The sequence below is a fragment of the Musca domestica genome, unplaced genomic scaffold, assembly GCF_030504385.1.
Source record: "Musca domestica strain aabys unplaced genomic scaffold, Musca_domestica.polishedcontigs.V.1.1 22, whole genome shotgun sequence".
In the NCBI taxonomy this organism is placed as follows: Eukaryota; Metazoa; Arthropoda; class Insecta; order Diptera; family Muscidae; genus Musca; species Musca domestica.
In genome coordinates, this window is record NW_026712262.1 from 1,934,677 (window position 1) to 1,952,128 (window position 17,452).

The 17,452-nt window shown below is 36.2% G+C and overlaps 3 protein-coding genes across 4 annotated transcripts in view; 1 reads left to right on the forward strand and 2 right to left on the reverse strand.

Moving 5' to 3' along the window:
* LOC101891776 (NIF3-like protein 1) overlaps nt 1–7,831 on the forward strand; it is a 39,484-nt gene extending 31,653 nt beyond the window's left edge. Inside the window, exon 4 of the mRNA XM_005187832.4 lies at nt 7,159–7,831. Coding sequence (XP_005187889.2) covers nt 7,159–7,587 — 429 coding nt within the window. The 3' untranslated portion in view covers nt 7,588–7,831. The remainder of the gene's footprint in view (nt 1–7,158) is intronic.
* LOC101891604 (hepatic sodium/bile acid cotransporter) lies at nt 2,522–4,251 on the reverse strand. Its single transcript, XM_005187831.4, has 2 exons — nt 3,052–4,251; nt 2,522–2,989 (listed from the first exon to the last, which is right to left on the reverse strand). The coding sequence occupies exons 1-2, from the start codon at nt 4,111–4,113 to the stop codon at nt 2,666–2,668; spliced, it is 1,386 nt and encodes a 461-aa protein (XP_005187888.1). The 5' UTR covers nt 4,114–4,251; the 3' UTR covers nt 2,522–2,665.
* A 157-nt stretch (nt 7,832–7,988) lies between the features above and the next one.
* Nucleotides 7,989–17,112, reverse strand: LOC101890958 (actin-related protein 2). Of its 2 annotated transcripts, XM_005187827.4 has the most exons (7): nt 16,761–17,112; nt 14,226–14,336; nt 13,943–13,957; nt 10,738–10,953; nt 10,468–10,677; nt 9,982–10,410; nt 7,989–8,781 (listed from the first exon to the last, which is right to left on the reverse strand). In XM_005187827.4, exons 1-7 carry the CDS (start codon nt 16,806–16,808, stop codon nt 8,611–8,613), a joined length of 1,200 nt encoding a protein of 399 aa, XP_005187884.1. In that variant the 5' UTR covers nt 16,809–17,112; the 3' UTR covers nt 7,989–8,610. The 2 variants fall into 2 exon arrangements, with proteins under 2 accessions (XP_005187884.1, XP_005187885.1); XM_005187828.4 differs by lacking the exon at nt 13,943–13,957 and having other exon boundaries at nt 16,761–17,111.
* Between the last annotated feature and the right edge of the window lie 340 nt (nt 17,113–17,452).

A 17,452-nucleotide genomic window follows, 5' to 3' on the forward strand; every position in this document is an offset into this window, starting at 1 on the left:
GAAGGAGTGGATCTATAGATTCTATCTTCACACCAGACCTAAGGCTAATAAAAATTTTGTGAGGTGTGAAATTTGAAGACAATATAAAGTTATAATTATTCAAAATTTTTACTCTTTGTGTGGGAGGTACTTGATGGAGTGAACCGATATTGTCCATTTTCGCACCTTACATGACTCTGATGTAAATATTAGGATTTGCAAAGATGGAACAAAACCGTATTATCTTTTCTATTTCTGTGCAGTAAATTATTTTCTTTAAAAATGTTGACATTTTGTAGGGGAGGTACCAGAAGGAGTGGACCGACATTGCCCATCCCCGAACTCGATCTAAGTTTGACAATAATATTTCAATGTACCCAGTTTGGATCAAATCGACTACTTCCTTCGAGAGAGTTGGCCGCATCAAATGATATATACCCTCTCTAGCCATATGGCTGAGGGTATAAAAACGTATAATTCATATAAAGCACACGGTAGCACACGGCATTTTTGGTTGGAAATCCATACAAAAAATCCAGAATTTAGCAAAAAAAAAAATCTTAAAGTTATTCCTAACAAGTAAAAAATCGGATTGAGAACTTATTAAGAACTACAAATACTAATTTTTAGACAAATCCGTGGAAAAATGTCCCAAAAAGTATCAAAATAGCGAATATCGGGATGCACCGTTATATGGGGGCTATACGAAAACGTGTGGTATTTTCAATACCAATTATCCTAGACACAATACAATTGGTTCTGACAAATTTTGAAGCTCTACGTCAACAGGCAGACGGACATCGTTAAATCTACTTAGAATTTTATTCTGGTTATGAATATACGACGACGAATATCCCGTAATGACAAAGTTAATATACCCTCCTTTTCCAGGTGAAGGGTATAAAAATTATATATCCGGTCAAATTTTACCAATCGTACTGACTTGGCTAGGTTTAAGGATGCGTAGTTACACGGGATTCGGCAGCCTCTTTATTGGTCTGCGGTTAAGTCGACATAACATCAGCCTTGCCTTCTCTTGCTTTGAAGGGTGGTACATCCAATTTAGGCACCGCAGAGGCCTTCTTTGAAAGTTTCTGTGATATGATATCCTTTGATGTCACCCTTTCAGATGTGCAGAGGATTCCCGCTGACGTCGTTTTTGGGGCCTCGACTGGTTTTACAACTGTTTTGTATGTGGAGTTCCTGCTTATCGGTAGTTCTCTTTAGTGTTAACGTTAGGGCATGTCCTATCGAACTTGATAAAAGAACTTTAGGTTCACACTGATAAGCCGCAGATCCTTATCAGTGAGTTTTTGTTTTAACACGTATTAAAAGTAAGCCAAATCGAAGATCTGGATGGCATTATACAAGTTGTTCTAAGATGTAACCTTTTTTGGTTAGGTAGAGGAAGAAACGGATTTAGGTATTCCCAATCAAAAACGTCTTAATTTTTATAAATATATTATGATATACAAATTTTGTATCAACAGAATAAGGATTTTTGTGGAGGAAGTAACAGAAAGAGAAACTTTGTATATCATTATCGTACTTCTTTGAATTCCGTTCAAATTTTTCGAAATTGTGAAGCTTAGGAAATCGGGAATTGTTCTCAGCTATACAGGGTGAGATAAAAAAGTGCAACAAAGTCAAAAGCCATAATTTTTACATTTTTTTTAATTTTATTGAATGAAAGCAAAAAATGTCGGAAATAGCATCAAATTTTAGAATAAGTTTAGATTTGTTCGAATTGGTTATCTTTAGCACGAATTATGGCCCTCAAACGGCCAATGAAACCGTCACACGCTGCCCGAATGTTGCTCTGCGGTATTATGCCCCATTCCAGGCGAAGCTCTTGCTTGAGGGATCGTCATATTGGTATTTTTTACTGCCAACCTTGCGGAGAAAAACAAATTCGGCAGTTCACCACTTTCGGCCAAGCGAAGCAACTCTTTAGCTCTTTTGAGTCTATTTTCTTTCTGTTGCGGTGTAAGTTCTTGCACTTTTTGGAATTTCAATGAGTTTACCGCGAGCTCAGTTTTCAATGTTTGCCGAATGGAAGAAAGAAGGTATCCCAATATCTTCAGCTCACGAGCCATTTTTCGATCAAGTCGCTTCTTTATATTTCGAACCACTTCTGCTGATGTTGCTGTTTTCTTTCGTCCACTTCCTTGACGCCGGGCTACGCTATCACTATGACAGCAACGAGCGATGCTACGAAACGCAAAAGATTTATTCACATTTAAATGCTGGAGTGCTCTAACGATAGCCACTTGAGGTCTTCCAGCCAAACATAAAGAAATCACACTATTACCCTCGAATTCCATCATGAATAACTTTTTTTCTGGAAAATTCTCACCAAAATGCTTTTGTACGCTTGTAAACAATATAATGAGTTGTCACTGGAATCATTTTAACAGCTGTCGGACCAATGGCTTTGAAATAACAGCAGTCTGAAGTTGTTTGCAGTTTTTTCATCTCAACCTGTAAATATATAGTGCCATAAAGAGCCCTCGAGCTTAAACATTTGTGTAATATCACAATATAAAATATATAATATGTATGTATATTTCTTTCGATCTCAAAGCTCGCATTTCATCTCCAGATTCATTGTCGTTTTCTATTTCTTAAGAGTTAGGATATTTATATTCTTAAATCTAAGGATTATATATCATTTCTAAATCACAGCTTAATTTTCCTCCACCAAAAATGCCTTCTCATCGAAACAGTCTCGATCCACTGGACGATTCCAGCCGAAAATCCTTCGTACAATATAAAATATTAGAACTAAACATAGGGATACTAAAGCCGAGGTTATCGGCACCACAATCAGCATATCGGCCATTGGTTGGCTCATAGTGTACTCCAGCAGTACTATGGGTAGACTCATATTCAGCACACTCGTCTCTATGGCAATGGTCATAGAATCGGTGGCTGTACGGCATAGCAATTTCGTAAGGATAAACGATAGAATATAGCCCAGCAGAGGTAGGCACAAGGCCAACAAGAAGATCTGAAAAGGCAATTTGAAAATTTAATATTGAATTCAAATATATTTTTCATATCCATGCATACCAATAATGTTATTTCACCAAAAATGTAGTAATTCAAACCCACCGTCAATGCCACCAAACACAAACTGAGCACTATGGATAGGGGCTTCAGGAAACGGAAAATAAAACGTATCGTCTTGGGTATGCACATGCGTAACATCACACCCACCACTAAGGCCAGGCAAAGGCCAACACATCCCACGCCCAAATCAATGAAGGGTAAATCGAATTTATGTTCTGGATACAGGACGGGACCCATTAGAAACACCCACAAAGGTAACATGCCCAAGGCCAGGATACTATTCACCGTCGTTGTGGCCAATGAGAGGTTCACATTACCCCTTAGGAAGATATTACAAATATTGGCAATACCACCACTGGGCGTAATGGCAGTGAAAAATGCAGCCAATTGCAGTGGCTTGTTGTCTTTGAACATCAAAGCACCCAGACCCAAGGCCAAACCAGGCATTATGATATAGCGACAGCAAACACCCAGCAGGGGTCCAATTGGTCGGCTAAAAATGTTGACCAAACGTTGCAAATCCAAAACGGTACCCAAGTTTATAAACATCAGCAGAGCTATGGCCGCAGCTGTATAAGTAAGGGTATTATCAGCCACACGTTTGGTACGTCTCACAACCACCTCCAGGCTTTGAATACTATGCTCCGAACGACTTGTCACGGGATCCACTAGTTTCACATATAACCTAGTGTAACCAAAATGTAAGCCATTAACAGCGAATTCGCCTTGCCATTTGTCTGGACTTGGAAAATCTCTTATGGTGATAAGCTTCTCCTCCTGCACCTTGGCCAATTTTTCATTTTCCACATAAATTTCGAAATATGAATCCTGATTATCAGCAGTTCCTGCCACATCATATATCGTCAATGGCAAAACATCTCTTCTCGAAGTCCATAAATCAAGTGTTTCCACAGAGTCGTTTTGACCACCATATTGTACCTTCCATTGACCTGCAATGTTGCCATAATCATCGGAAAGCACCTTCCCACTTTGATGCACAAACAGCAGAATGACTAAAAGCCATTCGATGGCGCCGTAAATTTTACTTCTTATGACCTTCATGTTTCTTCAGCTACTGACGAATAGCTTCACATCTTCAGTTAATGTAGAATCAGCTGCGTCAATTATTGCCAATTATTCAAACAAAAGAAAATGTTCCAAAATTTTGTTTTTTTGTTTTTTTTTTTTTTTTTTTTTTTTTTTGTGGTATCACGGCGTTAATACCAACAATCGCCAACTGACCCTGATAACTGCAATTGATTTATAATTGGAACAGTTGAATGTTGTTTGTTTTTTCTTTATTCGTTAGGTTTTAAATTCCTTTATCGGCCAACTTCTGTTTCTGACATTGTTTATAAACAGAAGCCAGAAATGATCAAATGAGTAGCTAGAAAACAAGTGTTTTATTAGAGGTTGGATGAAGTGTGGTGTTGCAAAGTGGGCTGGCTAGATCGAACCCCCCAAGTCAATGGTCTTTATGGTCAGTGCGCTGCATGGAGAATGATTAGAATTTAATTGGCGAAAATAACAACTGCCTAAAACGGAAATAAACTCTGGCGATTTATTAGAAACCCTCTGCAATGAAGGACCATAAATAGGCTCGAAATATTGTGAATTGCCGGTGCTGTTGAAGGTATAATACAAGGACTTTTATTGACAAATTTGTTGCTTATACATTATATTTAGCATTTAAAGCATGCTTTTAGGCGCCCTCAATTACTCTTCAACATAAAGAGAAGTGAAATAACTAACAGACTGACTGAGAATCAACATCCTGGCGAAATGGCTGAAGCTAGAATCTTGAAGTTTTGTACGAGGGTCTGTCTTCGTGCGAAAAGTACTAAACTGTACCAAAAACAAGTAAAATAGTATCAGTCGGTTTTGCCGACAGATGTATATCCCCAGCCTTGAGTTATAATTATTAGAACTGTTAACCCTCTATTGGTGATGTTCCGAAGCAGCTGGCCAATATTGACCTATTCGTATCTGTCCTAAAACTGATATAAATATTACAACATGCCAGATTTGGACTATATTGACTATTTCCTATACTTTATACGATAAATGCGCCAATTTTTGAAAAATGACCGAACTATTCCATTTTTGGTTATTCAAAACATTGACCCTTTGTGGGGCAGGTACCAGAAGTTATTGTCCGATCTCTACCATCTTTATAACAGATCATGTGTTTATGGAAATATTGAGATGTTGTGAATGAAATCTGATGTTTATTTCGTGTTTTATGAATTGCTTCATGAATTTTGAACCTTTGTGTGGAGGTACCAGAAGGAATGGGCCGATATATTTCATCTTCACACCAGACCTTGGGTTAATAAAAATATTGAGATGTGTGAATTTCGAAGACAATCGGACTCTTACATCAAATTTTATAAAAGTTTTTCATTAATTCAAAATTTTGACCCTTTTTTTGGGGGAGGTACTTGATGGAGTGGACCGATATTGTCTATTTTCGCACCTGATCTAGCACTGATGCAATTATTAGGATTTGCAAAGTTGAAGCAAAATTGGATTATCCTTTCTCTTTCTGTGCAGTAAATTATTTTCTTTGAAAATGTTGACATTTTGAGTGGGAGGTAGAAGAAGAAGTGTACCGATATTGCCCATCTCCGAACTCGATCTAAGTTTGACAATAATATTACGATGTACCAAGTTTGGATCAAATCGGATACTCCCTTCGAGAGTTATCGTGCGCAACAGCCGGACGAACGGACCTCGCTAGATCGACTCCAAATGTCCTGAAACGGATTTGGTCCAAAGAGATCTAGGGTCTAACACCGATATTTCGATGAGGCACTTTTTGGCGATGTCAAATGACATATACCCTCTCTAGCCACATGACTGAGGGTGTAATTAAATCCTCTGTATTGAAGAAAAGGAATGAGCTAGAATTCTGCAATTTGGAATGAAAGTCACTGATGGAGTCCAGAATAGATGTACCAAAGAGTTTTTGTAAATTCAAACTTTTCAAACGAAATATACTAAATAGTATAGGTGAGGTTTCTGTTGGTATCTGGAATTGAGATATGAAGATGTGTGCTGAAATCCTGTCTGTGGTTAAGATATGGAGCTGGTTTTAAAAATGTGTATCACAGGTGCATGGAAAGTACTGAATGGTACTACATTTGGTATTTGAAAGGAATAGGGATAAAATTCGGAAAATTTATATTTAGATTACTAATGGTACCTGTTTTTGAGATTTGGCGGTGGTTTGAAAATGAATCCTATATCGTTACCGTGATACTGGTAGCGTAGCCCGACGTCAAGGGAGTGGACGAAAGGAAACAGCAATTCGGCAAATATTGAAATATGAGCTCGGGGTAAAGTCATTGAAATTCCAAAGAGTGCTAAAACTTACACCGCAGCGTAGACTCAAAAGAGTTGCTCCGCTTAGGCGAAAGTGGTGAACTGCCGAATTTGGTTTTCTCCGATGAAAAAACATTCGTTGTCCAGCAGTTTGTAAACAAACAAAATGATCGTGTTAACTTGCCAAAGAGGTCACTTAAATATGTGCACCTTCGGTTGGCCACAAGAACTCAAGCACCGGCCATGGTGATGGTGTGGGCCGCCATAACAGCCGATGGTCGCTCTCCGCTTGTATTAAATTACCGTGGCATCAGAATTAATGCCGAATATTATCGCGAAAATATTCCCAAGAATGGTTACAAAATGGGGTCCTCGCTTCATTTCCAGCGCACAATGGCCAATAAAATCTCCGGATACCAATCCGTTGGACTATTGTGTCGGGAGTATTTTGGAAAGCAAGGTTGGCACTAAAAAATACCAAAGTGTCGATCACCTCAAGCAATCGCTTCGCCGGGAATGGGCCAAAATACCGCAGAGCGACATTCGGTCAGCGTGTGACGGTTTCATTGGCCGAAGGTCATAATTCGTGCCAAAGGTGACCAATTCCAACAAATCTAAACTTATTCTTAAATTTGATGCTATTTCCGACATTTTTTACTTTCATTCAATAAAATTTAAAAAAAATGAAAAATATGGCATTTGCCTTTGTTGCTGTTTTTTATTTCACCCTGTAATTTACTAAAACAAGACTTACATTTAATAATTGATTATCTTCCTTTTCAGCCCCTTGCAAATTGCGATGATCCTAATGTTGGTTCGGGACGCATCTTTTCTACGAAAATAAATCTAGAGAATGCCATCAAAGCTGTACAAAAACATATTGGATTGGATGTACATGTTGCAATGGGCGTCGAACATACCCTGGCAACGGACATTAAAAAAGTAGCTGTTTGTGCCGGTTCAGGAGCTTCATTGTTGCGCGGCGTCCAGGCAGATCTGTATATAACCGGTGAAATGTCTCATCATGATGTTTTGGATGCAAATCATCAAAATATCTCGGTAATTTTATGCAATCACAGTAATTCGGAGAGGGGTTTCTTGAAGAAATTCAAAACGAAATTGGAAGATATGTTAAACGAGCAATGCGAGGTATTGGTTTCTGAGGCGGACGAAGATCCAATTAAGACACATGTGAAGCCAAGGGATAATTAAAAGTGGTAATTTCCTCATTTTCCCCATTCGATATGGACCAAAAATGCATTTTCTTCAGCTTGAATTGATCATTTTACTTTTTCGTTACTGTCAAAAGTGTTTATTTTTATTTTTGTATTATTATTATTATAAAATATGGTTTGGCTAACTATATAGTATATAAAATGTTGATATATGAAAAAACCAAATAAAAAAGATGTTGTGAAACTAAAACCAAAACGGTGCACGAAATGCTGACTAACAAGTGACTTTCAATTGGGGGAGGGGGGATGAGAACACAAAAAGAGGATACAAAATAAAAACGAGCATGGAATGATTTCTAGAAAAATACCACAAAGTTTTTTGTATTTTATTTAGAAAAAGTTAACTTTTACTTAAAACTGGATGTTATGGGTTTCATAGGTTATGTTTTACGGTTTAAAAATACTAGAAAATACTTGAAAATTAAAAAAAAAAATTAAATAAAATTTTGTTTAAAAATATCTGTGTATACACTCGTAAAAATTATAAAACAAAAACAGAAAAATTATTAAGATTTAAGGAAAAGGAAAAGAGGAAGAGGTCATATGTAATAGAAAAAGAGCAAATTTGACATAAATGCATTTTTTTTATAGAAATTGTAGACAAACAAGAAAATAGAATTGTATAACAATTTTGTTGTTGTTAAGGGAAGAAGTAAAGTATAATTCTTATTGTTTTTGTTTGTTTTCCATTTTTGCATACAAAAAATAACAAGGACTAAAGTCAAAATTTAGATAAAGAACAGCATTGAAGGTAGTATTTAGAATTACAAGCTGTTTTGGTATGGAAGATTTGGAAAGTTCTTTAGCAACTTAGCATAATTTTGTTTGTTTGTTTTAAATGACTTTCTAGTGTAGTGTTTGATGAATATGCCGGTTGAAACACCTCACATTTGTTAATCGTTTTAATGCATTCTTTGTCACCTTCATCAATAATTGTTTTATGTTTGCGGAATTTCATTTTGTATAGTGTTTCCCAAATGAACACGAATTATATTCGTTTTCAGGCTGTTATTTTCTGTAGTTTCTGTAATACTTTAAGACCTTGCTCTTGATACTCTTGCTTCGACATCCAGAAGGCATCACGATCTTTGGTTACTTCAGCCAAGACAGCACCACCAATGAATACCATGTCTTTTCTTCGGGGTGGATCTTCAATGCGAATTTTGAATTTCTGGAACAAAAGAAAAAATAGGAAAACATGATTAGGAAACTTTTTAGTCTTTGTATATATTTTCAAGATTTGATATTTAAACATCTATTATATTTAAAACTAAAAGTAGGGTATTTTCGGGACTATGGGGAAACTTTTTTATTAAGCTGGCTGGCGTACAGGGTGAGATAAAAAAAACTGCAACAAAGTCAAATGCCATAATTTTTACATTTTTTTTAATTTTATTGAATGACAGCAAAAAAATTCCGGAAATAGCATCAAATTCTGAAACCGTCACACGCTGCCCGAATGCTGCTCAGTGGTATTTTGGCCCATTCTCGGCGAAGACCCTGCTTGAGGTGATCGACACTTTGGTATTTTTTAGTGCCAACCTTGCTTTCTAAAATACTCCAGACACAATAGTCCAATGGATTGGTATCCGGAGATTTTGATGGTGTGCGCTGGAAATGAAGCGAGGAACCTCATTTTGTAACCATTCTTGAGTGGCACGTGCTGAGTGCGATGGTGCTGAGTCCTGTTGGAATGTCCAAGGTGCCCAAGGCTTTAATACACCCTCCAGAATATTTTCGCGATAATATTCGGCCTTTATTCTGATGCCACGGTCGATCAATACGAGCGTAGAGCGACCATCGGCTGTTATGGCGGCCCTCACCATCACCATGGCCGGCGATTGAGTTCTGGTGGCCAACCGCCGAAGGTGCACATTTTCAGCTAACCTCTTTGGCAAGCTAACACGATCATCCAGCCAAATATAAAGAAGTCTCATTATCACGCATGAAGTCTATCAGGAATAACATTTTTTTCTGCAAAATTCTCACTAAACTACTTTTGCACGATTGTAAACAGTATAATGAGTTGTCACTGGAATAATTTTAACAGCTGTCGGACGAGTGGCTTAGGAATGACAGCAGTCTGAAGTTGGTTGCAGTTTTTTCATTTCACCCTGTATTGTATCAATTTTAAGGCCCGCCACCACTTGAAAAGATTTAAAATCTGGATCTGATTTAGGAAGTTGATGGGGAGCTTCTAGAATAGTTTATGTATGGAGCAAACTTAAAATTGGCCCAGACAATTGAATAGTGGGACACAAATTTTAACTCAGGTCTTTTAAAAATATACAACTACTTCTCCTCATTGTTGGTACCCCCAGTGTTTGCTTCGTCGTTCGTTTACAATTCATTTTTCTTCTTTTCAACTTACCGCCAATTTATCGATGTCATTCTTTAAAACTCTTTCCAAATATAACTGCTTAATTTCACGTTCCAAACGACTAGGTAGGCCGGGATACATGGTCGAACCACCCGATAGCACAATATGTTTATACAATTCTGGACGCATATCAATGTCGGCAGCTTGTATGGTATTGAATACCAATTCGGCAATACCCTGACCTTCAACATTAATCAAATGTGGTTGGAAGAGAGCCTCGGGGGCTTCAAATCGTTCGCCGCCAACTTTTATCACCCGACCATCCGGTAGGGTGTATGATTCCACTAATACTGTCGTTTCCAAAGCCAGTCTTTGTTCCATTTCAATATTGTAACCAATATAGCACAACTTCTCCTTCATCATGCGCACCGTTTCGAAATCAGCGGAATGATTAAATGCATAGCCACGTAATAGGAGTAGCTGAAATTTAAAACGATATTTAAAGAGAATATTTCGTCAAGAAACTAGGCACCTTACCTTGATCAAATAACGGGTAATATCACGGCCGGCAATGTCCAAACGCCTTGTTAAATGCGGCAGAGCAAATTCTTCATATACCGGACATATGTGGGTGACACCATCTCCCGAATCAATAACAACTCCAGATATCAAACCTTGAGCGTAGAGAGTGAGAACAGCTTGTATGGCAATATAGGTTGAATCAAAGCCATATTTTTCAAACATCACCTGATAAAAAGCAGGAAATATGAATTAATTGGTTTTATTTTGAGAGACTGTGTTCCTTACCTCAATCATTTTTTCGCGATTTTTCAAGGGATTCATTGGAGGTTCTGTCAGCAATATTTTGGTATTTGTTGGATCGATATTCATTTTCTTGGGTCCGAATGTGTAATCCCACACATGACACATATCTTCCCAGTTTCGTACAACACCATTTTCCATGGGATATGATACCTCTAATAAAGAACGTAGCTGTGATGCTTCATCACCAACCATTAAATCCTAAAAGTATGCCACATTATATTCCAAAATTTAAATAGTTTTTTTAAAATGATTATCCAACTAAGTTACAAAAACATATCAAAAGTTAAGAATAGAAATAAACAAAATTAAGGAAGGAAAAAATAACAAAAGAATAAAAGCAAACACTAAAGCTTTAGCTTTACAAACCACATCTATTCGCGTACGACGTCGTGTTTCTATGCTGAGACTAAGGTATACTTTTTAAATCAAATCAGTGCTGGGATACTAATACTAATACAGCAGATATAGGTATCTTCTAATTCAAATGAAAAAGTATAGATCTGTGCTTCTATAATATCATCGTCACTTCTATAATAACGTCGTCAAAGAACTTGGTACATTATCTTTAAATTTAATTTAAAATTCCTTTCAAATATTGTTTGGTCCACGAAATTAAAAAAATCATTAAATCTTTGAAAATTAACTCCAAATAAATCCACATTTGTCGATTTCGGGAGTGGCCGAATATATGATATGCTACACCACTATGATGAGCTACCCGTAACAAATAGACGTTTATATTGGGAATTTATGTCAAGTAGATCATACCAACTATGAGCCTTTTTTGTATGTATATAATGTTTAGAGCAGGAGCTAATATATTGCAGGTATATCCAAGATTAAAAGATATATGTATATCGGAGCAGTAGACATATGGAAAAAAATCGGTCGTAAAAATCCACTCCATTTAGACTAATCCCACGAAAGTGTATGCAGGGTGAGATGAAAAAACTGTAACCAACTTCAGACTGCTGTCATATCTAAGCCACTCGTCCGACAGCTGTTAAAATTTTTCCAGTGACAGCTCATTATATTGTTTACAAGCGTACAGAAAAAAAGTTATTCGTGATGAAATTCGTTATACTGGAAGTGTGGCCCGACGTCAAGGAAGGGGACGGAAGAAAACAGCAACTTCAGCAGAAATGACTCGAAAAGTAAAGAAGCGACTTGACCGAAACCCGCGTGACTCGTGAGTTGAAAATATCGCAATATTCCATTCGGCAAATATTCAAAAAGGAGCTCAGAGTAAAGCCATGGAATTTAAAAAAAAAAAACAGAAAGAAAATAGATTCAAAAGATTTGATGAGTAAACACTCGTTGTCCGGCAGTTTGTAAACACACAAAATTATCGTGTTTATTTGCCAAAGAGGTCAGCTGAAAATGTGCACCTTCGGTTGGTCACCAGAACTCAAGCGAAGGCCATGGTCGCTCTCCGCTCGTATTAATCGATCGTAGCATCAGAATAAATACCGAATATTATCGCGAAAATATTTTGAAGGGTGTATCAAAGCCTTGGACACGCAAACATTTTTGCCGCAGACCTTTAACATTCCAACAGGACTCAGCACACGCTAAACAAGAATGGTTACAAAATGAGGTTCCTCGCTTCATTTCCAGCGCAAAATGGCCACCAAAATCTCCGGTTACCAATCCGTTGGACTACTGTGTTTGGAGTATTTTGGAAAGCAAGGTTGGCACTAAAAATACCAAAGTGTCGATCACCTCAAGCAAGCGTTTCGCCGGGAATGGGCCAAAATAGCGCAGTGCAGCCGCTTGTTACGGTTTCATTGCCCTTTTGAAGGCCATAATTCGTGCCAGAGGTGACCAATTCGAACAAATCTAAACTTATTATAAAATTTGATGCTATTTCCCACATTTTTGCTCTCATTCATTAAATTTAAAAAATGTAAAAATTATGGCGTTTGACTTTTTTGCAGTTTTTTTATCTCACCCTGTATATATATCCGAGCAGTAAACATCGTCTACTCAATGGAAAAAAAATTGGTCGTATGTGCAAAAATCCATTCCATTTAGGCTAATCGTACGAAAATATATATGGGAGACATACAAATCTGAACCGGTCTTGATTAATTTGAGAGACTTATTTGTGAGATATATCTAATATCTGTTGCCAAATATTTATTGTTGTGGAGTGCATATTACGAATGTGAGGGCTTTAAACCCAAATTCCGATTAACATACATCTGGAATGTATTGCTATTTCTGAATCGATTCAGAATGTGATTCTATGAAGATCATCAATGGGAACCATGGGTCACAAAGCCATGATACCTTGCACTACAATGCAAACACGTATGTAGATCACACAAAAATACACGTGAAGAAGATTTTCTTAAAAATATCAATTTTTGTGCCTGGAGATCCTTGAAAATGACTTAAAAATCCATGCTTGTGGGTTTGTAGATTAGTAAAAATAGGTTTCTTTGTGGCCTTGCACATCCTTGACAAATTCATTAAATAATTACGTTTGCGACCTGGAAAATAATCTAAAAACTCCTTTGTGTCGTTGCAAATCTTTAATTTTTATTCCTAAAAAATAGCTTGTCATATTATTGGAAAAAATCTTAAAAATCCAATATGGATTTGAAGACATGCTAAATCTGAAATACTGTCTGATCTCAATGGAACTATAAATATGGCTTACTTGAAATTCTATGGCCATTTTCACATTTATTTTTAACCTTTCATAATTATAGCTTTGTTTAAATTGTAACCGTACAAACAAATAATCATGCATTCTAACGAAATGTATGTGTTAGTAGGTAAAATAAAATAAATAAAAAGAAAACAAAATAAATAAGAAAATCAAACCAGAAAAACTGGAACAACAAACATTCATAACAAAACGAAAATTACAAAATAGTAATCTATTCAAGAAAGCATTCTATGCAGAGTCAATTATTAATGCAGAACAATTTCATTTGGAAACAATAAAAAACGGGAATTACAATATAAATATATTTAAAACAAATATAAAACTGATCAAATCGAAACTATAACAACGTCTATTTGGCTAAATTTCATTTTAAAAAGGAACAATTTTAGTGGCGGTTAGTTAGTACGCAGAAAAACGGACAACTAATTCAAATCGATCATAGGCAAAACAAAACGAAACAAAACAATTTGGTAATTGGTGATAATTGAAATTAGGAGACTATAGACTTACATCAACGTGTAAATCCTGTAAAAATATTCAAAAAACAGATTTATCCAAAACAAGTTTTTTTATTTATTTATACATATAAATAAAGAAGAACGAAAAAAGAGATATGTATATAATGTATTTTGTTTGTCTTTGGTTGTTGGTATTATATTCATATAAATGTTGTATATTATAATAATTCACAAAACTAAACTAATGAAAATAGCAGTATAATGCTATAATTTGGTGAAAATAATTGAATGACTGACTGGCAGATTGTGTGACAGATTAGTTAATGAAAACTTACCTTAACTTCGATATCTCCAATTTTGTTAACAGCACGAATGATTGGCCTGCCAACCATTGAGGGAAAAATATGTGCGGGAAAGTTACTGCCGGCATAACCGCATTTGACAAACTGAAAAAATAAAAATATTTTTATGATAATTATTAATATATTAAAAATAATTGATTATATAATTCCTAATTTTTTTAAGACAATTAATATTCTGCGACAGGGAAAAAGTGTCCATATGACAAAATCTCTTGAAAAATTATTCGATGGTATTTTGTGTTATGTCCTTTTAGGGTGTAAAAACCTCGCTATATAGGTATATATAGAGTCCGTAATCTAACGATTTTTACAAGTCTGTAATCTTTGATTCTTTAACTAACGTTTATTTCGTGAATGGTAACACTTAGCTCATGTCTGATTTCAAAGATAATTAGTTGTATCTTTCCACTGAACGAATATGGTTATGTATGCTTGAACAATGCTGGGAAATGTTGCGGTATTACTTTGAAAATCATTTCAATGTTGCAGAATGTGTGTGAAAATTGTCTACGAATTTTGGAAGAAGACAAGCGCCGAAGGTCCGCATGAAAAAAGCTAAATTATCGCATTTGGGAAACAAAACAAGTAAAAAAGCTAAAAACTCCGCCGGGTCGAACTTTGAATACCCTCCACCGTTTGGAACAAATTTGGCAATTTTCAAAAAAATAAAATCCGTTAAAAATTCTTTTAAAATTTTAAAAATAGCGAATGTAGGCGTTATATAAGGGTCTATACGAAGACGTGAATCTGCATAGGCAACTTTTGTCATAAGTCATTACAATATTCAAATGCGAAACTTGAAAAAAAAATTCGGTGAATAAAACAAATCATCAAAACACAGAATATCGGGAGGTACCGTTATATGGGGGCTATACGAAGACCTGGACCTGCACAGGCAATTTTCTGTCTAAGGCTGTATTATCCATTACGAAATTCAAATACCAAGTTTGTGAATATAACAATTCCGGTGAAAAATGTCGCTTAAATCGCCAAAATACCGAAAATAGGGAGGGGGCTATACCAAAACGTGGACCTACATGGCCCATTTTCAATACCAAAAGTCCTGCAGACATAATACACATTTGAGTAAAATTTTATCAACCTACTTCATTTCGTTCGGAAACTTGAGTGATTTCCTCAGACAGACGGACGTTAAATCGACATAGAATTTTATGCTGATCAAGAATATATATCCTTGTGGGATCTAAAATGTATATTTCGATGTGTTACAAACGGAATGAAAAACTTGATATAACCTTCCACACTGTGGTGGAGGGTATAAAAGCCGCATGCATATATTGAAAAGCCGATGCACCTAAAACGAATCACTGTTTGCTGCGTATTTTGGTCCAGAGGCATAATTGGTCCATCTTTCTTTTATTATCGGACATAGTTGAACAAAAAATTTAAGAGAAGGATATTAGTAACATTTGGTTTCAAACAGCCGAAGCTGCACTCACGATTTTCAAACCTGTAACTGGGCGGTGCCATTATACAACGGTATAATGTACTAGGAGACCACCCCTCTTCCGTCGCAGCTGAAGAACGAGAGCTGCCCTGACAAACTCGAGTAGTTTTGGCTCAATTACGATGCGGATGGTGCAACCGCCTAAATTCCTACTGGGCCCGGATTAACAACGATGTGCAGAACATCTGCCCAGCTTGTGGCACAGGCCCACATGACACACTGCACATATTTCGCGGTCCGGCCAAGCCTACTGACCTAACTCCAGTCTCGTATGAGCTGCTACAACAACAACCTTATACAACGGTCAAAATATGGAACTACACTGACAGTCATTTAAGTAAGTGTTTTAAAATGAAAGATAACCATCACTTGGGGATAATAAGGAGGCGCCAAAATATCAAAAAGGGTCTGGTTGTTTTCTTGGAGGCTAAGCACATGGACTAAAAAAAACATTTTTAAAACATACTTTAAATATAATGGTGAATCCTTCTAAACAAATTCGGTACTATTCGGCTAATCAATCGCAAACATTACTAGAAGTATTCTGCATTGTAAAATATTGATATGATCCTTTGGTTTTTGATTGAAACCTTCAACAAAACTCAAAACACAAGCTCCCATATTAATAGACCTAAGAAATCAATAAAAGTTTTGTTGGTTTACGATAAGGCTTCACCTAACACTAACAACAATAACAGCAATAACAAAGATAACAAAACAAAAACACATTCATAGTGGGTATGAGTAATCGCCGTAAAGATTGAAAAAACTCTAAAGTAGGGTGGTGGTCACTGCTTAAAAATACAAAAAATAACGTTGCATCTAAACAACAACTCCAGGAAATCTATTTTCCCAAAGAAAAAGAAAACAAGTCAACACGTTAAGTGTCATTCGATATCCAGTCGATTGAAAAGTGTGTCACTGGTAATTTTGTCTACTGCTTCTCCCACTTCTTGCTAATCCTCTTGTGCGTGGTGGACATGAGTAGAAATGCATACATGAGAATACTTCTCCACTTTCGTTATTTGTTGTCTACTTACGCCGGTACCATTGTCGCAAACTATAACATTGCGTCCTTTACTATCCATTTTTAACACTTGTTATTCCTTCTGCTTCTGCTGCTTCTTCGCGTTGCACCCACTCTCTGCTCTGCTAGTTCTCTGCTATGTTTTTGGCAAAACTTTTTAAGGTGTGTTCTTTTACTTGTAGTTTCTTGATAACAAGAAACCGCTAAAACCAAGTCACCAACAAATTATCTAAATTATTCTCTTGTATTTATTTATTTAATTTTGCCTTAATTAGACTATATTTTAAATTATTTTATACGACAAAACAAACTTTAGGTTTTTACTGCTGAGATGACGAATAGTAATGTCAAATGTATTGCGGGTGACATTTCATACGGCTGTCAAATATTGAACAACGCCTAGGGTTGCCAAGTTCCTGAGAAACTGTACAATTAGAAGTACCGATTACGCATTATGCATATACAAATATAATATGTAATAGCATGTTTACATTAACATGTTTACATCTGTTCAAAACGCATTTTATGGAGGGTCAATAATTAATGAAAACCTACTTCATTTGGAAACAATAAAAAGGGTGATTACAATACGAATATATAAAACAATATAAAATTGAAACTATGTCTTCATTTGCATGGAAAACGCGTTATCTATAATATATTTTTGATTGTGAGAAGAACAATAATGCCCAAATCGGAACAATA